We start from the raw sequence: 23,903 nt of genomic DNA, 5'->3' as shown, positions 1-23,903 counted from the left end.
AGCATTGTCCGGTTGCATGACAGCATTTGATGACTTCTTCCTAATGACCAGGGAAACGCGGCGTTTTTGTTTATATATTCAGGGGGACTTCTATGCGGTAGATTGGTGTTGGAAAATCCATACCACTTATTCTCAAAGTAAATAGCACAATCCTTCTCTCCTCAACGTTAGGTGTCATGATTATTTGCATCCCATTCAACTGTGTACGGCGTAGATACAGCATATATATACCATCATCCCCGGCTAGCTACGCATTAGATAACGCCAACCCCCCATCCATCAACGCCCTTTGATCGTACATCTAGTCTTACCAGCTACGCACAGAGGAAGCCCCTGGCCATGTTCCTCCCCAGCTCCGAGCTCACAGCATCCAGCTTCACCGCCACCAGCACGCACTCGTAAGCGCTCTTGCCCCCCCTCGCCGGCTGGATCCGCAGCCGCCACTGGCCCGTCCTGACGATCCACGCCTCCGATCCCTCCGTCCGCCGGCGCTTGCGCGGGTTATGCGCCACCGCGGAGGAAAACTCCTCCTGCCCCGCAGCCGCCGCGACGGGGTCCTCGACGTACTCCTTCCCGTCGAGGACGATCGCCGCCTCGGGCGGCAGGGACACACGCACGAGGTCCTCGCTCAGCGGCGTGTTTCCCGGCGTGGCGGGCTGGGACCCGGCGCCGCCGGCGGCCATGAGCAGGCCCAGCGGCTGCGTGGTAGGCGGGAGGTTGAGCTTAGTGGCGATGACCTCAAAGAGGCGGGCGACGCGGGCCTTGGTGTCCCTGAAGAACTCGGCGCGCGGCGGGGAGGAGGACGAGCCGGACGACGAGAAGTGGATCTTGGTGGCCTCGCCGCCGATTTCGAGGACGAGCTCGGCGGGGCGGTCGTCGACAAAGGGTCGCGCGTAGTTGACCCAGCGGACGGCGGTGGCGGGGTCGTCGCCGGCCTCGTCGGGGTGGCTGGGGGGCACGCTGATGCCGCTCTTCTGTATGCTCTCGAGGCGCAGGGCAATCTCGTCGCGCTGGCGGGCCTGGTTGAAGGAGATGGAGTGGGCGATGAGGCGCTGCTCAAGGCCCTTGAAGTGGAAGTAGCGGACGTCGCGGAGCAGCTCGGCGCGGTGTTTCTCGTCGCGGATGGAGACGGGGTAGCCCCTCAGGAGGCGGATGATCTCGGCAAAAGTGTCGGCGTTGCGGTTGGGGACCGAGGGGGGTACGATAGATGGAGGTCGGATGAGGCCCTCGCGGTCGAGACCCGGAAACAGGTCGTCCGGACGGGAGAAGAAGGCGCCGAAGCCGAGTGAGAAGAAGTTGGGGGAGTTGCCGGGGTCGGAGAACAGATCGCGAGGGATCTGGAACTCGCGGTGGCCTATAGAGATGAAGATGCTTTCCTCGTGGAGGCGGGATATCAGCTTGGGGACTGGTGGCGGATTAGCAGCTATTTTCCTGTGTTGGAGAGGGAACGGGCGATGGGACACGCACGGGTGTAAAACTGGGCGTCGGCGAAGAGGCGCACAAAATGGGTGCCATCGCGAGGCGAGACATAGTAGCCCTGAAGGTGAAGCGCAATGTCGTGGAAGGTCTCGGGGTCGCGATCGATGTAGAGGGTCTTGATGTTGCTACAGGGATCGTCGCCATTCTGCTCGGCGGTCTTGATCTGGCAGAGGAAGTACTGCGAGAAGTACGAGGGTGCTGGGCGAGGCAGGTTAGCAATTGGTGATTCGGGCCATGAAAGCTGGAGGGGGCTGGAGAGGCTGGGGAGGCTACCGTCGGAGGAGAGTGACGCGCCAGAGAGCTTGAACAGCTTGCCGCCAATCTGGATGGGGAAGACGCGCTCATGGGGGAGGATGTGGGGGATCTTGGTGAGGGAGTCGCCCATGGCAGTGCTCATGGGAGCTACAGTATCTGGGGCGCCGGGGTCAGCGGAGGCCGAGACGTCCCTGGGGCCCGCGGGAACCATTTCGGGTTTGTCGTCGGTGTCGCGCTGACAATGACAGCATCTGAGTTGAGGGGAGTCGTGGGGAAATGCGCAGCTCTCCAGCTCTCCCCAAATGCGACGTGGGGGAGCTTCCCAAAGTGGATACCTACACAGTTTGTGGCCCCCCCCCCCCCAACCCAAAAGACCAGAATCGGGACCCGACATGTTTCTGTGATCGCCTGCTCTTTATTTTAACAAGTTTCGTGATATAGCATTTCAGTAGTAGGATATCTTGTCGTTCAAATCAAATCACCCTCCCCGGACAAGCCTTCACTTGCCCATCAGCTCCACCCCTCTCCTCACAACTCCCACCACCGCTCCTGTCTGGACAGCCTCGCTACCGCCACTGGACACGCGGTGCTCGATCTCAGCCAGCCCGTCCAGCCACGAGATCATCACCTCAGGCTTGACCTCCAGGCGTGACAGCTCCTCCGCCAGTGCCGTGATGATGTCCGCCAGCGCCAGGCCCCGCGCCACCTTGAGCGAGTTGACCGTGTTGAGACAGCTCGTCACGTCCGACGTCTTAAGCAACGTCGACATGATCTCCTTGATGGCGTCCGGCGGCGGCGCCGCGATGCAGTTGTAGATGGTCTCCGTCGTAATCATTTCACGCTTGATCTCGCTGTCCGGCACCTTGGGCTCGTTCTTGAGTCGTAGCGGTGTGCCTGACATGGTTAGCAATCCACAGACGAGTACCGTGGCGCATTCACCAGGACTCACTTGACGCATGACACGCCTGTAGCACGTTGAGCGCCCGTCGCATGTCTCCCCTGCTCAGTTTGACCAGCGCATCCACGGCCTCGGCCCCAATGTTGACCGACTCCTCCTCCACCACCTTCTCCACCAGCTGCCTGATGTCCCCCTCCTTGAGCGGGCTGAACCGGAAGCGCGTGCAGCGACTCAGCAGCGCAGGGCTCAGCTTGTGCGCGTAGTTGGCAATGATGCAGAACCGCGTGTTGACCGTGTACTTCTCCATGATGCGCCGCAGGGCCATCTGCGCCGTGTTGGTCATGGCGTCCGCCTCGTCGAGGATGATGAGCTTGTACCCTGCAACGGAAGGCCCGCCGCTGCCACCTCTCGAGCCGGCCATGCTGAATATCTGCTTAGTGCTGGCAAAGGTCTTGATCTGCTCGCGCACCACGTCGATGCCCCGGTCGTCGGACGCGTTGAGCTCGAGAACCATCTGGCGCATGTTGGCGGTGCCGTAGATGCGACGGGCGAGGGCCAGGATGGTGGATGTCTTGCCGGTACCCGGTGGGCCGTAGAGGAGGAGATGCGGGAGGCGGTTTGTGTCGATAAACTTGTTAATGGTGGAGAGGATGTCTTGGTGGCCGGAGACGTCATCGAGGGTTACTGGACGGTACTTTTCGACCCTAAGATGTGTCAGAGTAGTTTTTTAGCTTGAAAAACGAGCTATGAGTACCATGGTAGGTTGTCTTCGGCCTCAACAGGAAGGTTGGCGGCGCTTCGCTTGCCCTGCTTGACTTCGGAGGAGAAGGTGATGTCGTTGGACGTCGTGGGGACGTCGACGTCTATCTCGTCCTCCATGTCCGACATGATGAGCGATCAGCAGAAAGGTAGAGTCAATCTGTCCTGGCCGTATTCTTGGTATCCTTAGCGTTCTTGGTCAATGAGCTTCTATGAGCGTCAAAGGCCGGGGGTTGTTTCGAGGTGGGAGGTGGTTGAGGGCCTGAGGTGATCCCAGGACGCGCTTGACCGATCTTGACCGCGTTGGACGTGTCGCCCCATTAAAATCCCTACCATAACCCTTCCACCAATCACCGTTGCCAGTTCCAACCACTTCACTTACACCTCAAGTAGCAAGCCAAAAAAAAAGCTGAGAGACCCTCATAATGATGCGCATAAATCGTACATCGTATGCATGTTTGTATTCATATTCCTAAGTATTTTTTTGAGATGTATACACTCATATTCCTACATTTATGTATGTGAATAATAGGCTGCTGTATTGTGATTGCATTCTATACCTGCTTATTCTACTGATACATGGTACATATCCGTACACAGCTGTCCTCCGTACATAAGTAGGTACTTACGTACGAGTATCCGTACTATCAGTACTACGAGTACGGATATAGCAGTTGCTTGGTGGTGTCTCACTTCTTTTGCTAACCGCATGTACCTATAGCTTATACGGCCATCGTTTTCTCAAGAAGACTAAACAGGAAATCGTTGTTCAGGTCAAACAACCATAATCCCCTGGCACCACTAGGCCCTTATTGATTCCAAGCTCTGCCGACAGCCCACAACTTACGCACCACGTCGCCCCCCAGTACGCAACACCAGCTCATGAGAATCATCTCGACACCGAGCGCCCATCTCGAAACAATCTAGACACATCTCGAAGTCGTCGCCACTGCAGATAGAGCAGTGGTAACGGGCTCCAGGGCCCCAAAACTTTCGGGTGCAGGCATCGCACCACCACCCTAAACTCTCGGAGGTCTCCAAGCCACTGGTAGGTTCCACTGCCAAGTCATCGTGACAGATTTGAATGCCCCGGCTGTGGGCAAGTTGACGGATAGCATCAATGACTTGAGAATTCCCGCTCTTTGAAGCCCACCAGAGCAAACTTCGGCCGAGGCCATCGTCAAAGTCGACCAAGGCGCCTTCAATGGAAAGCAAGGACTTGACATGTTTCTCATGTCCGTTTCTGACAGCCACAAACAGTGGCGTTGCACCATAACGATCCTTGGTGTTCACCGAAGCGTTATGAGACAACAGGACGTTTGCCGTCTCGAGATGTCCCAGTATCAAGGCATAGAAAAGCGCTGTGCGCCCATCCGCATCCCCAGCCTCAGTGTTAGCACCCCTCTCAAGAAACATCTTGACCACCTCATCAAGCCCAAAGTAGGAAACCAGATGTAGCGGGGTCTGCCCCCGGATATCCGTAACCATCATTTCGGCGCCCTTCTCTAGAAGCAATTTAAGTGTCTCGCTATTTCTCCGGTGAGTGACGAGCTGTAGCGGCGCCCGTCCCCGGATGTCTCTAGCCATAATATCCGCCCCTCCCTCTAGAAGCATTTTGAGTGCCTCTGCAGGGCTACTCGATTTGCAGGCAGTGATTAGCGGCGTGTCTCCATCGTTATTTGTAGCCATAATATCCGCGCCCCTCTCTAGGAGCAGCCCGAGCACCTCGATACCATCCCGTCTTCGGGAAGCCATATGTAGCGGCGTATCCCCCTCATTATTTCTAGCCATGATATCAACTCCCTTCTCCAAGAGCAGCTTAACCACCTCTACAGATTCCCCCCATCTAGAGGCGGCGTGTAACGGCGTATCTCCCCCTTTATTTATAGCCATGATATCACCCCCTCTTTCCAGGAGTAGCCTAACCACGTCAATAGATCGCCCCCGTAGAGAGGCGAGATGTAGCGGCGTGTTTCCACTGTCATCCATAGCCATGATATCACCGCCCTCTTCCAGGAGTAGCTTAACCACCTTAATAGATCGTCCCGATGCAGAGGCCAGGTGCAGCGCCGTGCCTCTCTCGTTATCTGTGGCCATGACATTGGCCCCCATCTTCAAGAGTAGCTTAACCAACTCAATGGATTTCCCCGAGCTTGAGGCGAGGTGCAGCAGTGTCCGTCCCTGGCCATCTGTGGCTACGGAATCAGCCCCCTTCTCTAGGAGTAGCTTAACCATTTCGATAAATCCCCCCGATCCAGCGGCGACCTGTATCGGCGTCGAACCCCGTTTATTTGTGGCCGTGATATCAGCGCCCTTATCTAGGAGCATCTTGGCCGCCTCAGTAGAGTGACTCCATTCAGAGGCAAGGTGTAGTGGTGTCATTCCGAAGTCATCCGCAATCGTCAAATCGGCTCCCTCATTGAGTAACATCTCGACTGCTTTTATGCTCCTAAAATTGCAGCTGAGTGCCAGCGGGGTTGCTCCCCAAGGTGTTCTGTGGTTGATGCTGCACTTGCGTTCCGTAATGAGAAACCCGAATGTTTCCATCAAGCGAAACCGCAATGCGTAATACAGCGGACCGATCGCTGCAGGATCAACCTCGTATCCTCTTGGAATATATAGGTCTCCTTTCTGCCCAAACCATCCCCCCCACGATTGCCAATTTTTGTTAGTTGGTTCGAAAAGCTCGTTTATGAGCCTCACCACTTCAAAATCCCCCGGCTGGCTCCGAAAAGCGTGTATGTACCATGAGCCTGCGGCATAATCTCGAAACGTCCCCAAGGCTTGCCCTGTCTCCTCACTGAGATTCTGCCAGACGCTCGGAAAATTCAGATAACGGAGGCAAATCGCGGCGAGGACATTGTGTTGCGAAGCTCTGTTGGAAGGCCGTAGGCGTTCGTTGGCCAATAGGTTGTTTCCACGGCTTCCCTCATCCGATATTCTGCGGATCAAATATTCCTTGACGGAGAAATGCGTCAGGTGTACCGTTCTCATTCCAATGTTGGTTTCTGACGCCACGCTCCGGACCTCGATAAGGGATCCGCAGAGTCCCAATATCTCGCCATCGATGTAGCTTTGGTTAATTGAGTCTGGCATTCCATCAACGGGGGCTTCATTGCAGTCATCATCAATGAGTACCGCCTCGGTGATTTCAGACACCGTCAGCGGCCGCACAGCAAACGCTGCCCACCGCAACAGGGAGAAAGCTCGCGCCCTGTCCTCTTCATCCGGGAGGCTCAAGATCTTCTCCCAACTCCGGTCATACAGACGATCCAGTCCAGTCGGTGTCTTGTCAATGGCGGCTTCAAGCTGTTTTTTGTTCTTCCCACTTCGGAGTGAACCCTCCTGGAGCGTCAGCCACAAAAACTGGCCCTCGCAGCGGCGAGCAAGCTTCTGAGAGATATCCCCCTTGGCCGTCTCGCCTTTGTCGGAAAGTTTTCTGTCCACGATGCTCCTAGAATAGGATTCTATATCAGGCTGGACATCTTCAGGGGAGATTGTATGTTTGAACAACGTAATCCGGGTGTTGCTAGTGAAACATTGTCGAATTTCAGGCGCATCCCGACTGGCAATCATAATCCGAGTGGTCGTATCGGCAATGACTCGCTGAATTGTCTCGAGAAATACGACCAAGGGGCTACTGCCCCCAATGCCCAAGCCTCTCGCGTCATCGCATTCATCCAGACCATCGATAACAAAAGTGCACCCAGGTATAGCGTGGGCAACCTCTTGGAGGAGCCTGACGATGTCGGCCCGTGTGGCTATCGGGGCATCTTGGGCTTCCCATTTTGCACGCACTAGCTTGAACGCCGCTGGGCGAGGCAGCAGCTGAGCAAGCCACGACCTCACTGCCGCAAACGGGTCTTTGCGGCTCTCAAAGTCTGAAGAAAAGAAGAAATGCGCGGTAGGTGTATCATGCGTGGATGAGAGGTATTCGACGACCCTCGCACAGAGGACCGTCTTCCCGAACCCTGCAGGCCCGTTGATCCAGAGAAGTTTGGCCGACCCTGCCGGGAAGCCGGGAGAGGCCCAGTCAAGAAACGAGATGTGTTTCAAAATCCAGCCGCAGGTACCATTCAGTCTCTTCTGAACAGCATAATCGTAGAGCTCGTTGGGAATATGGCGCCCCAGTAGCCATGTGTGCAGTTCTTTCCGTATCTCGGCTACACCAGTTAGCCAGGTGGGATGAGTGAGGCAACACTCGTACAATGAACAAACCAACTAACCCTTAGTCTTCACTCCGTGAAGAGGCACCAAGTTGTAAAGATCTTGCACAAATTGTTTAAGCCTCCCAACTTGTTCCGTGCATTTCTCCTTGTCCTTCAACGCCCACTTCCCCCTCTGTCTCTTTGATTCGACCAATATGCTCGAAGGGAGCTTGACGAGACCTTTGGGGAACAACCTTTGCCTGCCAGGCCCAGAGCCTTTCACGGCCACGGGTAAAGAGGGGTCGTCGGCGTTGCTGTAGAGCTCTTTGATGAGGGACAGATGCTCTCGGACCCTCGAAAAGATCTGTGGGTCATCGAGAGCCTCATGGTGGTCGTCGTTTGCTATTTTCGCGTCGTCGTCCAACCCGACGGCCTCGCCCCATTTCTCCAAGAGGAGCTTCTCGGCCTCGAAGAAAGAGCTTAGGATGCGCGATTCTTCCCCAGAGTGCTTCCAGGAATCAATTCTTTCGGCGGCATCCAAACAGGCACTGAACAACCCGACGAGCCCCGCAACCCCAAGAGCTAGTCCCGCAACTTCCATGGGTACCTCGCTAGGTAATGCACAGGGTAGGTGGGTGCAACGGGGTGAGGGGCGGTTCTCCTGAGATTTCGCGCAGAAGAAGGATCGGGAACAAACTAGGCGATGGTAGAACCTGCCAGCTGAAAGCTTTAAATGTGTCAATAAGGTGGCATATTGTACCAGCCTGGAGGAGAGAGGATGTTGGCAAGGAACCGGTAATACTGAGGGGTCGTAATAGCCAACTCCCCTGGTACATCCCAACGTCTAGGCAGACCAACCAACAGGCCACTGAAAAGCCGAGACACCATCATAATAATGCACATCTTAGTATATAAACTTGTATATATATTTATAAATAGATTCGCGTATATTTTATAAATATGAGCTACTAATAGGTGTACACACCCAGGGAACCCACAACAGCAAGACCGCGGTTTATTAGAGGCTAGCACTGCGGCGACAGAAGCAGCTCCCTATTCGTACTATGTAATTGGTTGGTTTGGCCTCTTAACTCTCATTGGCCGCAGCTACGGGCGTGCCTGCGGCGTATGAGCCAGACCGAGAAGCTGGAACTTGGCGTAACCCCTTGCTACTGGGAGCAGTGGGAGCGCTATGCGAGGGTGATGTACGGATAGACTATATAACTGTAACAATCGACTACTCATAGACGGATAACGTCAAATGTCCTATCCGCGTCTCTTCCACTGCCCTGATTTTTTACCAGGCAAACTCCTGTCGAACACCAAAACAAGTCATCAATACACCCACCTACCATGGACCAACCACTCAACCAAGACCTCATTAACCTCGCCTCCAAGTGTCTCGCCAGCGTACCGCCCAACGATGACAACCATACCGTCGCCGCCGCTGCCCGCACATCCTCTGGCCTCGTTTTCACGGGCGTCAATGTCTTCCATTTCACGGGGGGGCCCTGCGCGGAGCTCGTCGCGCTCGGCTGCGCCGCGGGTGCTGGAGTCCTGGCCAAGGACATAACCACCATGGTTGCGGTGCGCAAGGACGAGCAGGGGAAGATGTCAGTTATCAACCCATGTGGGCGGTGCAGGCAGGTTCTCTTGGATTATAATTCGAAGATGAATGCCATTGTTTCAGATGAAGAGGGCCGGGTAAGGGTATGTGAAGTGAGATCCTTGCTTCCTTTTGCGTATGTATACAAGGATGGTGATACTACGGATATACAGGAGAAGGAAGAGGAGATTGCTATCGCCTGAGGTAGAGCGAACAAATAACAAAGATCCAAGAATTCAAATCGTCAGATATGGGCAGGCAATGAGCGCCTACAGGGAAATAAACCACCCTTCAAACTAACCTGTGATGTGAATACTTCGTATGCAGGCGGATAAGCTGGGCGGCAATGTGCTTCCATTACATGCCTCGCCTCGAAGATGCAGCTCATGAAATCTCAGCTCTGAAAGTTGTTTCATGATAGCCTATAATTACATTACTACCAACACTCGTAGTGCTCTGTAGATTTTGCCCGGACAAGCCCTGTAGCATCTTTGGGCCGACAGATCAGCGATATGCTTAGCAGTTAGACAACGGCGGTCTTGATTCATTTCGCGGTTCTCCGGCAACCTCTCCAGCAGTCAGTTTCTCGAAGATGTCTGTGAGTACCTTGAGTGACGCTTCCTACATCCACACATTTCTAGTTGCCATTACCTCCCCCCATCATCGTCAAAGTATCCATCATAATGCGTACCTATCTACATGCATGTCTCCAACAGGGCATTCCTCGCTCGAATTAAAACGCCCTCCCACAAGCCCTGTATACGTAGCAGAAATGTATAAACAGAGTTCCTAGATACAGTCAAATCATCATGGTGCTATGTGCGCCCGCTTCGTGCTCCGTGCTTCGTGCTTCACGCTTCACTCGCTTCACTCGCTTCACTGCGTCTGTAAATGATTCGTCCCCAGCCCTATCAGCTCAAAGATGATGGGGATCAGTGCCGTAGCGAACCATGCGATACCTAATGCTCAATCAGCTCAGATGCTCCAGCAAAATGGTGTTTCAGAGGAATATACTCACCCGCATACACAATCAGCTTAGTGACGACCTCGACATCGTACCGAACCCGCGGCTTGACCAGCTGCGAAAACACCGCGTCATCATCAACCTCATCATCATTCCCAGTGCCCTGCGGCACGCTGCCGTCCTCGTTCGCCTTGGCCGGCCCCTTGACCTCGCCCATCTGCTTCTCGTACTGATTCAGAGGCGGCTGCTGCGCCCCGGAGGCCTGCGCGACTCTCCCCGAGTGATCCTCCTCCTTCGTGCCTGCGAGCTCCACGTTGCCCGACTTGCTCCCCATGCTCTCCCTCCTCCGCTTTTCCCTGTATGCCAGGGCCTCGTACGCATCCGCCGCGCTCTGCGGGCCGATCGAGATGGATCGACCGCGCGTCGTCGGGTGCCGGATGCTCTCCACCATGCGCGGGAAGTCGGACGCGGTGGGGAACAGGGTATCCAGCCGCGACCCGGGGGGCACCGACTTGTACTCGCTGGCAGGGGTGAAGAACCGCCTCGGCAAGCTCCAGCCCGAGTTCTCGATCAGGCGGAAGAGGGATGGGAGGGTCTTGAGGAGCAATGGCTTCATGGTTTCTCGCCACAGGAAGACAATGAGTACGCCGATAACGATTCTGGCAATGTTCACACCCAGCCCGAGCGGTGTAACATCCACGGTGTTCTCAGCGTGGGCATGGGTCATCCAAGGATCTGAGGGGATCCGGCCGTACGTCCAGGTAGCAAACTCCAGCCCAATCATGACGCCAGCAAAAGCGACACTGTCGTCAAAGCAGGGGCAGTCATCAGCAGGCTCTGGGTGTATTCGCACAAGGATGACAATGATGATACCAGCAATGACGGGCGCCACCCACGAAGACGAGTGCATATACTCATCCAACGGCGGGCCGTAGTAGAACTCCAGCAAAGAGATGGCAGCACCCAGGATCGATCCAATAACGACATCCAAAAACCCATGCATGCCGCAGTACAAGCGCCCAAACACAATCGACACGGCGTAGAAGTACGCCAAGATCTCGAGGCAAATCTTCGTGGTCGGCGGAAGGGAATTATCGGGGCTTCGTAAGAGCAGGAGCCCGTACACAGCGACCGAGACGGCATTGGCGCTGTGCGTCGAGGGAAACCCGTATTCAAGGGCTGCCGAGCCCGACATGGTAATGCGGTTCAGAGGAGGCGAGAGCGGGCGCGGCAACGAGTAGAAGTCCTTGATGAACCCCGTCCAGAAGACACCGAGAGCCAGGATGTGAACCAGTCTATAAGTCAAAGGCAGTGCATGTCAGCCATCTCCGTTCACACGGCGCATAGCCACTGGAGCTGCGCGGGAACACGGAGTCCACCTACCCCTTTCCAAAGGACGGATATCCGCACCAGAAGAGTATCGGGAGGCCAACCATGAAGAAGGTGTGGGTGCCGAGGTTGGCCGTGATGGCAAAGTAGCTATCGAGAGCCGGCGTGCGCAGCTTCTCCTGCATCCAGGCCAGGTACGGCGTCTCCCAGCGGATCAAGGGCAGTACCCTCTGGCGCTCAGCATACCGCCATTTTGGGAGTGCCCTCTTGTCTGTGGCATCGCATTAGCAAGCCAATCCCTCCCAAATTCCCTCGGGTCTCCTTCGTCTGGCGCACAGTGATTGAGGTTCCTGAGTCCCGCATCTGGGACCTCGTTAGGTGGGGGAGTATCGAGTCGCGAGGCCGAGCCGTCGCTGCTGGGAATTTTCGCCGTCATGACAGGCGGCGTATAGAGAGTAGCGCGCTCAGGTGGGCGCGGACAGCGCTATTGTCGGTGGTGGTTGTGGTGGTGGTTGTGGTGGTTGAAGCTGTCGGCGATGCGCGGGTAGGGGGTTCGACATTGGTGTGCCACCTCGCCAACAGGGGGGGGGGTGGAAGACGGGCGAGGTGTCCCCAAAAGCCGTGGGAAACCGGTGTCGAGTCGAGCAGCTTTATCGGATGAGAAGGAGAGAAATTGGAAGGGATTCGAAATCGAGTGCGTGTGCTGTTTGGCGGCGCAGACAACCAATGTGCATGTGCTTGTGGCCGCCCACGGGGTTGGTTGCCCACCAATGCCACCACGGAGGCTTCTCACTTTCTCAGTTTGGGCCGTTTGGTGCCATCGTTGGGACCCCCACCAATCCGCTCAACAGCCATTCGCTGGTCCCTGAGACGCCAAGGCCACATTCCTGCAGTGACCCGCCTCACTGAGTCAATGACCTTCAATGACCTTCAATGACCCTCACTGACCCTCACTGACCCTCACTGACCCTCACTGACCCTCGGGGGCCACTTTGTTGCCGTCCACGCGGGTCCTGCTGGCGGGCGGTGAGGGCAGAAACTCGGCACCCCCGACTCCCGAGTCCCCCAAAAGTGACGTCGGCTCCACCTCCAGAGGCTCCCTCCAGGTACGCGCGCCATCGCTGATCAGACATGCAGCTGCTGCAGACACCGCAGAGACCTTCATTAAGCTCCTCCAACAACCGCTATTGGTGATCCACCGACTTAATCCACCTCGCAGCTTACACGACCGTGGGGATCCCACATTCAAGTTCCGCCATGGCTCTCCGCTTCGCAGGAAAACACTGCGCCATTGTTGGCGCCACAGGTATCATAGGCTCCAGCATCGCCAAAGCCTTCGCCTCCCAGGGTGCTGTCCTCTCGCTCCTCGGCCGCACCGCCATCGACGTCCGTTCCAGGCTCGAGCCACAGCTCACTCCATATCAGCCAACCCCGGGTGCCCAACCAGACAGGCCTTCCCAGCACCGCTTCATCAGGCTGGACGTCTCATCTGCGAGCGGCATACAGGCCGTCTTTGCCCCCAAGTCCCAGGATGTAAGAAGCCTCGCTCCAGTTAGTCGACCTTGGGTGGATGTAGCTAACAGTAAACTTTAGGCGCAGATAGACGCAGTAGGTCCAGTTGATATTCTCGTCAACTGCGCGGGAATATCCCAGACGACTATCCTCAAGCGGACCTCTGATTCTGAAATCAATGATATTCTCAACACCAACCTCACTGCCACCATGCTGGCTTGCAAGTACGCCAAGGTCCAGGACAAAGGTATGTGTAGCGGGTCCATCTTCGCCCATGGTAATCGCGTCATGCTCACTGGGGAAATAAGGTTGCATCATCAATGTGTCAAGTCTTATGGCGACTAAACCCGCAGCGGGAGCCGCTGCATATGCCGCCGCTAAGGCGGGAGTTGTTGGTACGTCGGCAATTGCTTCTTCTAATTACCCGAAGCGTGAACGTGTGCTATCTTTCTCATTTATGATGGGGAGGACATGTGGCCAATGCTGATCACATCTATCAGGCCTCACCGGCGCCCTCTGCCTCGAAATGGCCGCCCGCGCGGTCCGTGTAAATGCTCTCCTCCCAGGCTGGGTTGAGAGCCCCATGTGGGATAGTATGTGCACCCCCTTTTCTCTCCCAAAATCCATTTGCTCGCCCGATGTTGCCCTAAAATGGAATCCTCTCGTACAAACAGCTAATGTACAAACGCATCTCGTAGACTTGCGGCCAAATCTGAAGGAGAAATATCTCCAAAATACCCCAGTTCGTCGGGTGGCAACCCCCGCCGAAGTTGCCGACGCCGCTGTATTTCTGGCCTCGAATGGTTTTGCCAATAACTGTGTTCTAAATCTTGACGGCGGGTTGAGTGCCGCATGAAGAACGCGCTTCAGATATCGCGTTATATATTCTCGAAGCTTGACAGCCTCAGTCGTCGCCAATCACGATGGCGCCATCGACATCCTCGACAAGTACGACATCGTCGTCTGTCGATTCAGCAACCTTAGCCTTCTTCGTGGGCTGAACCTCGTCGTCTGGGTGCGGCCGCTTGACACCCTTGGGCGCTCCATTCTCGATTAGATGACCATTTGCCTCCGCTAGAGCTTCTTTCTTGGGTTTCCGGGGGATTGCTGGGTTTGCTGCGTCCGAAGATTTGTACGGTGGCTCGTCGCCTCCAAGAGTTCTATACACCGTCAGCTCCCTGTGGACCATGTCTCGGCATAGGGGGCGGCCATACCCTTCCTCAACGCTGATGACAACGTTAACCCAAGGGTCCTCGTCGTCCTCGTCAATTACTGTCAAAAAGCTGCCGTCTTTGATGCCTTCTAGGTGTCAGTCCTATGAAGCTAGTTATACGATAGAAAGAACGACTTACCGAGCTCGTCCAACTTCTTTGGCAGGTTGTCCGTCTCGTCGGGGTCATAGAGGACACCGACTTCATTGTTCAGAACGAGCTCCTTTTCTCCGAAACCGAGGTGCTTCTTTATCAAGCCCTCCACGAGATCATCGAGAGTAGTTCGTGAGGGGTCAACTGTAACGGTGGTGTTGAAAACTCCGCAGACTGGACAGGCGGGATTCGGTTCTCGTGACTTGTCGGGCGCAAGCAACCTCGCCGGTGCGAATGGTGTCAAAAAGACCTGGGTTTGTGAGAAGATGGACCTGAACCTGAATACAGTGAAAACTCACCTCCTTGGCTTGGGAGTACTCCCCTTTCAGGACCTTGAATGCCTGGAGAACGCACAATCCGGCCACGATAGCATTGGTGGTGGCGATCGCAGGGATGATATTCCCTGCCATTTGCTTGATATCGAAGCGCGACTTGCGCTCGATGCCGAAAATAGTGGACCGAATGTTGGCACTTGATGCCACAAAATCAAGCGTGTCTTCGTCGTCCTTGTCGAAGCTGATCACAGGATCCGGTGCCGATGCATCCTTTGCCTTCTTCAGTTCGAGAAGACGCTTGCTCAACCGCTCTAGACTATCGTTGAAGACAACTAGGCTCTCCTCTAGAGACCATACTTTCTGGCCATCGGCTAGAACCTCCGACTTGGATTCGGCCGCTTCTTTGGCCTGTGCAATCAGTGTCTCATACTTGAGCGGTTCTGGTGCCCGCCGTGACTTCCACATGTCTTCTACGGAGCGCAGCCTTTCGATGTCGGCATTGAAGACTTTTTCAAATAGCATTTGGGGGAATTCCGAGGTGCCCACAGCTTGCCGAATCTTCTTGAGTGCGTCGGATTCTCGCTTTAGCTCTTCAATTTCGTTTGCTTCTCTAGCATGAGCACGATATTCAAAGTGGGAGGGCATAAAATGAGCTCACCATTATCCGCATCCTCTGAGTGGTCAAAGACGGCCTGGTCTTCACTGGTACCAAATATTTCACTGTGAAGCTGTCAGTCGAGCAATTCTAGGAGATGGGATTCCTAGGTTACCAACTTGAGCAGGTAGCTTTTAGCCCAAACGATGCAGTGAATCGGCTGGCTAGGGGTGCTTCGAATGGTGCAAACCGGGAACGACTTGGGCGCCTCCTTCGGAGTACAGTCGTAGCAGGCCGTGACTCCTTTCTTGATTACCTGGACCTGGCCGTTGAAACCGGTCGTACCGCTCTCCACCAGTGGCACATCGGCCGCCAGGCACATCTTGTTCACATGTCGCCTTGCCTCCAAATTATCCAGAGCATTGAAGACCACCTTGAACTGGCGGAACCAAGACACATTGAATTGTGTATCCTTGATGTTCGCGTGGTGAGCAACGATCTGTGCTTTCGGGTTGAATTTTTGCGCCGCGTCCTTAGCCACCTGTAGATCGTCAGCAGTAGCCCAATTTAACGAGGGGCGTCAAGGCATCTATACCAAAGCCTTTGACTTCTTGATGTGTTCATGTCGAAAGAGGAATTGGCGGTTCAGGTTAGACAGATCAATTGTATCGAGGTCGACGACGTGGATCTCCCCAAAGCCGCAGAGGACGAGGTTCTTCAACAGTTCGCAGCCGATGCCGCCGGCTCCGACCATGAGCACACGTGCCTATGCGACCACCGTCAGCGCTGGGTCAAAAACAGAGGGTATCCAACTGCCCAGCTATCTTTCCGAGAATAAAAGCATGGGAAATCGGACGAGCGGGAAAACGTACATGCTTCACGCTGGAGTTGAGCGATGCACCAAGCGACTGATGGTAGAACCTGTCGCGCGGCGCGACCTGGGGGCGACGCTGCAGTGGTTGATTAGCAGCTGGTCGAGCTTGCGGCGCCTGTTGCTGTTGAGATTGTTGGAGTTTCTGAGGTTGCGTCTGCTGCTGCTGTGGTGGTTGCTGCTGTTCTTGCTGCGAGGGCGCAGAAGCATCACCAGCCAGAGGCGCAGGAGCTTCGCCAGCCTCGTTGGTGCTCGTGTCGCCCATGGCCGTCGTCACCGCTCGGGAAGCGCTCGGCGTAGATGTATAATTGGTTTATTGTGAGTCGACACGGTGGGAATGCGGTCGCGAGGAGGTGTTGCAGAGGAAAAGAGAGGCAGAATGGCTGCAGAGGCCCTTCGATCTGAGGTCGAGGTGCTGCGCGAGTGAAGGTGCGATGCGAGGTCATGGTCGGACGGCACAGGGGTGGCAGCTTAGCGTTGGTTCCCCGCTCTATGATTGGCCGCCTGGTCGATCTGGGACCAACTGCGCCAGACCTCGAGGTGCTGGACTTGCGTGACCACTGATCAGAACGCCAGTGAACGGTGGTACGTACCTCCGAGACTGGAGGGAGAGAAGCATCAAGGTGAATGCAGGCTGATTCCACGACCAAACACCGAATGGTGTGCCAGTGTTAAGAGTGTTCCATTCCCGAAACATGCCAACGTGGGCGTCCTTCCTAAGGCTCGTGAATCAGCGCCTTCTTCCGGTGATCCGGGGGTGCGCTGCACCATGAATATCACCTTGGTGCTCGCCCCACGAGGCCACGACTGATTTTCACACACAACTCTTCCCCCTACTCCTGAACCATTCACTCCGTCACAAGCCATTGACCCGTGCCAATCCATTAGCTCAGTGTTTGCTTGCCCATCTACCATTACCCCTCTAACAAGTCCGTGATTCTTGCGCCATGTCCGACGATGAGGCAGACCCCGAACTCCTGGAGCTGCTCCGCCAGCATCTACAGGGCCCGCTCACTGTAGACGAAGAGCCGGAAACAGGGGTTCTCGAGGGATGCGAGCACATCTACGACAACTGTATCGACGTGGCCCTCGATATGCGCGCGTCCAAGAACGCCGCCGAGACCATATATCTCAAGATGTGCGAGAAGGGGTACTCGACGTCGTCGTGGTCTGAGCACATGCTCCACCCCAAGACTAAGGATGAGAGCACCGTTGCCTTCATATTCACAATGGATCTCCTCAACTTCTCCTTTTGGTCAGACCTTCCAGATGATGAGAGGTTTGCCGTTGAGTATAAGGGGAAGCACTGGACGGGGTACTGGAGTTTGGTAGCTTCTCTGCAGCGAGCTCTAGATGAGGGTTGGTCCCATGATCTAATATGCTTACACGTTCTCACCTTGGTGCCGGTCTGACTATTATCTATAGGAATACCCATCACGGACCCGCATTACTGGCAGGATGAGGAGAGGTGTAACCTCGAATCGTTGAGGCACATCTTCCGGTCGACCACAGACGAGGAGATGCCCATGATAAAAGAACGCCTAGACTGCCTTCAAGAGGCCAGCCAAATTCTCTATGAGGTATCTTAGTCTATTTTCCCTTCTTACTGCCATCAAGCCTAATGTTTGGGCAGCGCTACGGCAGCTCTGCCGTCAACCTCGTCTCCGCCGCGGAGGGCTCAGCAGCTCGTCTTGTCAACATACTCGCACAGGAATTTGGGTGCTTCCGCGACGAACACACATACGAAGGCCGCACCAAGTCCGTCCGTTTCCTGAAGCGAGCTCAGATATTTGTGGCGGACCTGTGGGCATGCTTCGACGGCGAGTCATACGGCGAGTTCCACGACATTGACAAGATCACCATCTTTGCCGACTACCGTATACCGCAGATCCTCATATCCCTGGGTGCGCTCTACTGCAGTCCGACCGTGGCTGCGGCAATCAAGGACAAACACTTACTGGAGAGCGGCGGACGTTGGGAGATGCAACTCCGGGGTGAGCTCATCTTCTCGCATTATGCGCTCTCGGACGACCGGCTAACAAACAACAGCATGCAGCATCTGGTGTGTGGAGCTGATCAGGAGAGAAATCAAAAGGCAGCACCCCGAGTCTGAAATCAACGCTATTCTAATCGACTTCTTTCTGTATGACACTATGAAAGAAATGGAAAGAGAAGGAAAGGAAACGCTTCCTCACCACCGGACGAGGAGCATATGGTATTAACCTCTCGAACAATCTCGGAAGAGTCTGGGTGGGGGTCTCAAATCTTCAATTTCATGTCGAAGCAACGGAGCCAATGAATAAGCAGAAATGACTAGTACTTGTACAATGAGCGCAGCAATCAAAGCACATCTTCGTTGTTCGTAAAACCACCAACTCCATCCAAATACGCCACAGTTCGCCAAAATTCCGGTCGTACAACGGATTCAAAAGCTCACAATCCCGACCCAACGGCAATGGAGTTCATTATCTTGTCCATATGAGCTTTCTGGAAGCCCCTATTCGTCTTCTCATCCTCCCTCATGAGTACCGCGAGGACCTCAATGGGAGGGTTCAGCCCAAGGCGCTCAGCTCGATGCCAGCGCTTCGTCCTATCTATGCCGATGCAGGGCTGCAGTGTTGATCCTGTCAGAGAGTTTTATAGTTATGGTTATGGAAAGACTTACCCCGTAGTGCGAGCTCACGTCGAAATACCGTAAGATCTTCTCATTGGTCGACACATCCTCCTGATGGACTCTGGGCGCGATCCGCTGCTTCTCAATTGACTTCCAGTACGTGTCGATCTGGGCGTCCGTGACTTTCTCAGCCCTAAGCTCCGACTCCGACTTCTGTGGAACCTCGGGTTCTGCCTCGGCCTCGGCCTCGTCCTCCGAGTCCTCCTTGGTGTCGGGCTCGACTACGTCATCCACCTCATCCGTAACGGACTCCTCCGTGGGCAGCTCAACCTTCGCGACGGCGGGGGAGGCAACGGCTTTCTTGGCGTCATTTGGCACATTTTTGGTGACCTTGCTGTGGAAGCTAAGAGTCGATTGTCCCTTTGTCGGGGCTGTGCGACCCCGAGCGGTGCCTGCGGACCGTCTGGTGGTAGGCATTTCAGACTGAACGATGAAAGTTTGATGACGAGGTGTTGGTTGAGCTATTGAGAGATACGCCGGTTGAAAGAGACCGAAAGAGAATAATTATCGTATCAAGTATCAGAAGGATGTATCTTGAGAGTATAAGAAACCCAACAACGCTGGGAGAATGCCCACAAAGCGCATGTGATTGCTTGACGGTGAATTGGGACAGTGAACCCCGGGTAGCTGGGACTCTGGGAGAAAGCCACATTATGACAAGGCGTTGCCTGAACTTTGGCGGGGCAACGCGAGTCTGGAGCGATGTCACGTGATCCTCTTGAGAGGTCAGTTGGGTAGAGTAACATCAGAGCATGTATCAGGCCGATGACTTTGACATTTTTTTCCCCTGACAGTTTTCCCCTGAAAGCGAAAAGCCGATGAATCTAGGATTGGAAGGGGACATTATTTAGTAACTCTGCCGTTCACAGGTCTGTTCTAACCACCCGTGGCCTCCCGGTAGAACGAGATACTCCTGTTTGACCCTGCTGTGCAGAACATCTCGCTTTTCCCCGTTTTCGGGAGCCATTTGGCCGCCCAGAGAGCCTTGTCCGTCTCGCTATGTGTCGCGACACAGGCGTTGCGCTCGATAGACCATACCTTGACCTTGCCGTCCATCGACGCGCTGAGAAGGAATTCACCACTGTCGCTCCAGTCCACCATCGTGATCCACGATGCGTGGCCCGTCAAGTTTCCAACATGCTCGCCGTGCTTCATGTCGTAAATTGCGATAATCCCGGCATCGCCAGCCGCGGCCAGCCTGCTGTTTCCGGGGGAGAATGCGACGGAGCGGACAGGCTTTGCTAGACCTGTGTTATGTTAGCCATGCTCACCGCACGAGCGGGTCGTTCGGACGGCCATACCTGATAGAGAAAATTTGATCCTCCCAGTTTCATTGTTGAAGATGTAGACGGCTCCGTTCTGGTGCCCGCTGGCTGTGTACATGCCGTCTCTACTCAGATCGACGCACATGCCGAAGCTTCCCGAACCGGGGCTCCCCGTCTCGTACTCCTGGATTTTTGGCTTGCTCTCACTCGAAATGTCCCAGACGTTGATACGGCCGTCGTTGGTCGTGGCAGCCAGGTACTTTCCATCTTCGCTCAGCGCCAGCGCCCAAGCCTCACCGGGCTTGTTGGACGACGTCGCGACCTCGCCGCTGAGGCTCCATTCGCCAGTGTCACTGTTGAGCGCCCAGAGCTTCACCTCGCCACCGAAACCAGCACTAGCAGCGACGCGGCCGTCTCGGGAGGTGGCGATGTGGTGGCAGCCTAGCTTATGGGCGTCTGAGATGGACTGCTTGAGCGGGAAGGACGGGTCGGTCGTGTCGTGGACATGGAGTGTAGAGGAACCGCTTCCAGAAATGACAGCTCTCGGCGTCGTTGCCAGCGCGAAAATGTCAGTGATGTGAGCTGGGAGAATCAGCTTGATCTCTCTTTCATGACGATGGCGGGGTATCGTTTTTCGATGTGCTCACCATTGTCCACGGTATGCGTGGTTAAATATTGCTTCGACTGGAAGGATAGTAAGCATGGTGATTCTGATCACATTATTAGATTGACCTACCATCTTCAATTTTCATGGAGCTGTTGGGGCTTGGCTATGTTGTGATTGAAGGAGTCTGGGGGAAGGAGTGAGGCTGGTGGGGTGTCGAGACGTTTTGATGTCATGAAATCTCGCCAGCAACCTAATAGTAGTAGTCCGAACAATGATACTGTGCCCATCTCGCATCACAATTTCACTTGACGAAATTGAAATTAGAGTGATGTTTGGGTGTTCATTCTCTATTCATTTATGGAGTAATTCGGGTTTGGTAAATTAATTGCCCATGATTGACGGCTGGCACACAGGGATAGCCTAATATCTACCGCCGCTTGACACAACTTCGTGCCGGGTTAGAGCAGAGCAGACTGAAGTGCAAAGACCCAAAGACGTATTTTATGTATTTGTACAAGTAAAAAACAATCCCAACTCCAGCTCTATGCATCCTCCCATCGAGACTAATACAAGTTCTCCCAGTGAGGAGTCGACCCTAGGATGTATACAAAATCGTACAAATTCTTCCTTCTCAGGCCAATGGAGGCGGGTTCGAGTCCTGGCGCCATATCCTCCTCATGTCTACAAGAAAATGAGTATCAGCATATGCAAGTGGCAGCCCTTCGCTGGGAAACAAACCTTCGAGGCAGTGCTGGCACAGCCGATGTGTCCTCTTAATCGCACCGCACCCGGGGCATCTGCACAGACTGTTCACGTCCTTAAGCGCCTTTCCTGCCATCTGTCTGTGTCTTTTGCGGGAGTGGGACGTCTTGTTTTTCGGCACGGCTCGTAGGATGCCTTCCCAGATATCTCCCAGGAGTCCCGGGATGTTCAGACTGATGCCAGGCAGAGCAATGGAGAGCGACGGCAGGATCCGGAGGCTGTAGCGGGTGGTATAGAAGGTTGCCCAGCGCGAGACGAAGGGGAAACTGGGGGCCACGAGGCGAGGGATAAGAGGAGCAGCGACGGCAGCCATGGTGACGGTTCGAAGGAGCTCAATGGCTACTGCGTTTCGGCGGGAGGTTCGGTCGAGGGCGGACGGGATGCACTACCCGGGAGGGATGTGTTGACCTAAGCAGGCAAGAGGGTGGCTGATGGACCGTAAAGGCGACAAAGACAGTGCGGCTCAAGTCGGTCGATTGCGGGGCGCCGCGCGTTGCGAAATGATTATCGAATTGCAGCTTTTGGAGCTTGAGATCACGAGTTTCGCGTAGATTCTCAAAAGTCTGCCGACCCCAAGAGAGATCAATGTGCCGGTGGGCCAATCAGAGGCTTTGGGGTGCACGGACCCAATTTTAACCAATGGCGTTTTGAGACAGCTGGCTTACCCCTGTCCTCTCCCCCTTTCTTGGTCCCTGCACCTCCCCCCAGCACTGAAATTATTGCTGCTGGTGTGCTGGAGGCACGGAAAGACCAGTGGACGGGAGAGAAGGGGCCCAAAAAAGTTGCCGTCTCCTCTGAAGTGCTTGCTTGTTGGGCTTGTCTTGTCACTCTGCTTCCCATCACAACCTTCCATCTCGACCTCGTCTACAGCTCCTTGCTGCTTATTGTTCACGCGCAGCACACACGCGTGTGCTCCTCAGTCTGCTCAGTTCTCCTCCAGACTCTTTTCTTGGAATAGAGAGCAAGCAGTCTTCCGTATTCTACGGCATACCAGCACCTCAGCCAGCTCCGCCTCCCAACTCCTTAAAGATCACCACGACAAGATGGCGACCGTTCCCCCTACCACCATCTACCCCAACAGCCATGTCGGTTTCGACAGCATCACGTCTCAGATTGAGCGCAAGCTCCTGAAGCGTGGTTTCCAGTTCAATGTCATCTGCGTTGGTACGTTGGACACGTCTCCCCAGCCGCGCGGTCTATCGGTCTAGCTCCGCTCGGCTCGCAATTGGAGCTCATTACTGACCTTGATTCTGCAATCTAGGCCAGACTGGACTCGGAAAGTCGACCCTGATCAACACCATCTTCGCTTCGCACCTCATGGACTCCAAGGGTCGCATGCAGCCCGATGAGCCCATTCGCTCCACCACAGAGATCCAGGCCGTTTCCCACATCATTGAGGAGAACAGCGTCCGCCTGCGGCTCAACATTGTCGACACCCCCGGCTATGGTGATCTGGTCAACAACGACCGGTGCTGGGACCCCATCGTCAAGTATATCAAGGATCAGCACTCCGCATACTTGCGAAAGGAGCTCACGGCCCAACGAGAGCGCTACATCCAGGACACCCGTATCCACGCCTGCCTCTTCTTCATCCAGCCTTCCGGCCACTCCCTCAAGCCCATTGATATTGTCGTCCTGAAGAAGCTGTCCGATGTCGTCAATGTCGTCCCTGTCATTGCCAAGGCTGACACCCTGACCGTGGAGGAGCGCCAGGAGTTCAAGGAGCGTATCAAGGAGGAGTTTGCTTTCCACAATCTCAAGATGTTCCCCTACGACAACGATGAGTTTGACGATGAGGAGCGTGCCTTGAACGGAAAGATCAAGGTATGCAACATCCAGTATGGTGTCTGAGGTGCACGACTAATTTGAGCAGAGCCTTGTCCCCTTCGCCGTTGTCGGTTCTGAGAAGAACATTATTGTCGACGGCAAGCAGGTCCGTGGTCGCCAGAATAGGTGGGGTGTCATCAACGTCGAGGATGAGAAGCACTGCGAGTTTATCTACCTCCGGGACTTCCTGCTCCGCACCCACCTGCAAGACCTCATTGAGACGACCTCGCAGACCCACTACGAGACCTTCCGTGCCAAGCAGCTGCTGGCCCTGAAGGAGAGCAGCGCTCATGGTGGTGGCGGCGGTGGCAGCCGGCCCATCAGCCCCTCGGCCGACCGCGAGCTGAGCCGCAACTCTCACCGGGTGACCATGAATGGTTACTAAGCCGAGCTCTGTTCTTGGTCTTGAGCAGGCGAGCTGGCGAATGAGCAAAGGAGTCTCTTAGGATCAGAATGGTTTGCAATTATTCACGGCCTTTGGATCTCGCTCGGACCGGTGTATGTGGTGACACCTGGGCGGTGGTCCCGTTATCAACAGCAGCCGTCTAGACTGACATGGCCTGGCGCTTCGATTAAGCATCTATCCGATTTTCCGCTAATATGGGAGGTGAAGGTATGGCACAAGCGGCATTGAAAAATAAAAAGGGAAATGAAGACGGTATTGGCCTGACGGATACATGTCTTGTTCACCCGGTATTTGTTTCGGCTTGGGC

General features: G+C 55.0%; 11 protein-coding genes across 11 annotated transcripts; 4 read left to right on the top strand and 7 right to left on the bottom strand.

The window, feature by feature from the left end:
* Positions 1–314: 314 nt before the first annotated feature.
* Positions 315–1,945, bottom strand: ACO1O0_004453 (uncharacterized protein; the record flags this gene model as incomplete). The annotated part of the gene is made up of 2 exons (XM_083193892.1): positions 315–1,405; positions 1,468–1,945. 2 exons carry the CDS (start codon positions 1,943–1,945, stop codon positions 315–317), a joined length of 1,569 nt encoding a protein of 522 aa, XP_083050840.1.
* Positions 1,946–2,233: 288 nt separating this feature from the next.
* RFC3 (activator 1 subunit 3) lies at positions 2,234–3,520 on the bottom strand (the record flags this gene model as incomplete). Its single annotated transcript, XM_083193891.1, has 3 exons — positions 2,234–2,628; positions 2,684–3,336; positions 3,387–3,520. 3 exons carry the CDS (start codon positions 3,518–3,520, stop codon positions 2,234–2,236), a joined length of 1,182 nt encoding a protein of 393 aa, XP_083050839.1.
* Positions 3,521–8,892: 5,372 nt separating this feature from the next.
* On the top strand, positions 8,893–9,348 carry ACO1O0_004451 (cytidine deaminase family protein; the record flags this gene model as incomplete). The annotated part of the gene is made up of 2 exons (XM_083193890.1): positions 8,893–9,243; positions 9,319–9,348. The coding sequence occupies 2 exons, from the start codon at positions 8,893–8,895 to the stop codon at positions 9,346–9,348; spliced, it is 381 nt and encodes a 126-aa protein (XP_083050838.1).
* Positions 9,349–10,104: 756 nt separating this feature from the next.
* On the bottom strand, positions 10,105–11,874 carry LCB3 (phosphatidic acid phosphatase type 2/haloperoxidase; the record flags this gene model as incomplete). The annotated part of the gene is made up of 3 exons (XM_083193889.1): positions 10,105–11,404; positions 11,493–11,709; positions 11,775–11,874. The coding sequence occupies 3 exons, from the start codon at positions 11,872–11,874 to the stop codon at positions 10,105–10,107; spliced, it is 1,617 nt and encodes a 538-aa protein (XP_083050837.1).
* Positions 11,875–12,695: 821 nt separating this feature from the next.
* ACO1O0_004449 (SDR family NAD(P)-dependent oxidoreductase) lies at positions 12,696–13,648 on the top strand (the record flags this gene model as incomplete). The annotated part of the gene is made up of 5 exons (XM_083193888.1): positions 12,696–12,971; positions 13,032–13,197; positions 13,259–13,345; positions 13,451–13,497; positions 13,625–13,648. 5 exons carry the CDS (start codon positions 12,696–12,698, stop codon positions 13,646–13,648), a joined length of 600 nt encoding a protein of 199 aa, XP_083050836.1.
* A 206-nt stretch (positions 13,649–13,854) lies between these two features.
* UBA2 (E1 ubiquitin-activating protein UBA2) lies at positions 13,855–16,320 on the bottom strand (the record flags this gene model as incomplete). Its single annotated transcript, XM_083193887.1, has 7 exons — positions 13,855–14,222; positions 14,303–14,564; positions 14,614–15,194; positions 15,248–15,309; positions 15,364–15,725; positions 15,780–15,950; positions 16,057–16,320. The coding sequence occupies 7 exons, from the start codon at positions 16,318–16,320 to the stop codon at positions 13,855–13,857; spliced, it is 2,070 nt and encodes a 689-aa protein (XP_083050835.1).
* A 682-nt stretch (positions 16,321–17,002) lies between these two features.
* Positions 17,003–18,168, top strand: ACO1O0_004447 (queuosine 5'-phosphate N-glycosylase/hydrolase; the record flags this gene model as incomplete). The annotated part of the gene is made up of 3 exons (XM_083193886.1): positions 17,003–17,414; positions 17,481–17,635; positions 17,689–18,168. The coding sequence occupies 3 exons, from the start codon at positions 17,003–17,005 to the stop codon at positions 18,166–18,168; spliced, it is 1,047 nt and encodes a 348-aa protein (XP_083050834.1).
* Positions 18,169–18,488: 320 nt separating this feature from the next.
* On the bottom strand, positions 18,489–19,146 carry ACO1O0_004446 (DNA polymerase delta, subunit 4-domain-containing protein; the record flags this gene model as incomplete). Its single annotated transcript, XM_083193885.1, has 2 exons — positions 18,489–18,665; positions 18,721–19,146. 2 exons carry the CDS (start codon positions 19,144–19,146, stop codon positions 18,489–18,491), a joined length of 603 nt encoding a protein of 200 aa, XP_083050833.1.
* Positions 19,147–19,605: 459 nt separating this feature from the next.
* Positions 19,606–20,733, bottom strand: rec14 (WD40-repeat-containing domain protein; the record flags this gene model as incomplete). Its single annotated transcript, XM_083193884.1, has 4 exons — positions 19,606–19,976; positions 20,031–20,576; positions 20,642–20,678; positions 20,731–20,733. The coding sequence occupies 4 exons, from the start codon at positions 20,731–20,733 to the stop codon at positions 19,606–19,608; spliced, it is 957 nt and encodes a 318-aa protein (XP_083050832.1).
* Positions 20,734–21,232: 499 nt separating this feature from the next.
* ACO1O0_004444 (mitochondrial 54S ribosomal protein bL32m) lies at positions 21,233–21,676 on the bottom strand (the record flags this gene model as incomplete). Its single annotated transcript, XM_083193883.1, has 2 exons — positions 21,233–21,282; positions 21,340–21,676. The coding sequence occupies 2 exons, from the start codon at positions 21,674–21,676 to the stop codon at positions 21,233–21,235; spliced, it is 387 nt and encodes a 128-aa protein (XP_083050831.1).
* Positions 21,677–22,406: 730 nt separating this feature from the next.
* On the top strand, positions 22,407–23,575 carry CDC10 (septin CDC10; the record flags this gene model as incomplete). The annotated part of the gene is made up of 3 exons (XM_083193882.1): positions 22,407–22,527; positions 22,625–23,187; positions 23,237–23,575. 3 exons carry the CDS (start codon positions 22,407–22,409, stop codon positions 23,573–23,575), a joined length of 1,023 nt encoding a protein of 340 aa, XP_083050830.1.
* Between the last annotated feature and the right edge of the window lie 328 nt (positions 23,576–23,903).

The sequence above is a fragment of the Amphichorda felina genome (assembly GCF_050947745.1).
Source record: "Amphichorda felina strain 45539 chromosome Unknown scaffold_4, whole genome shotgun sequence".
Lineage (NCBI taxonomy): Eukaryota > Fungi > Ascomycota > Sordariomycetes > Hypocreales > Bionectriaceae > Amphichorda > Amphichorda felina.
The sequence above is the reverse complement of the archived record's forward strand: the minus strand, read 5'-3'. Positions and strand labels throughout refer to the sequence as shown.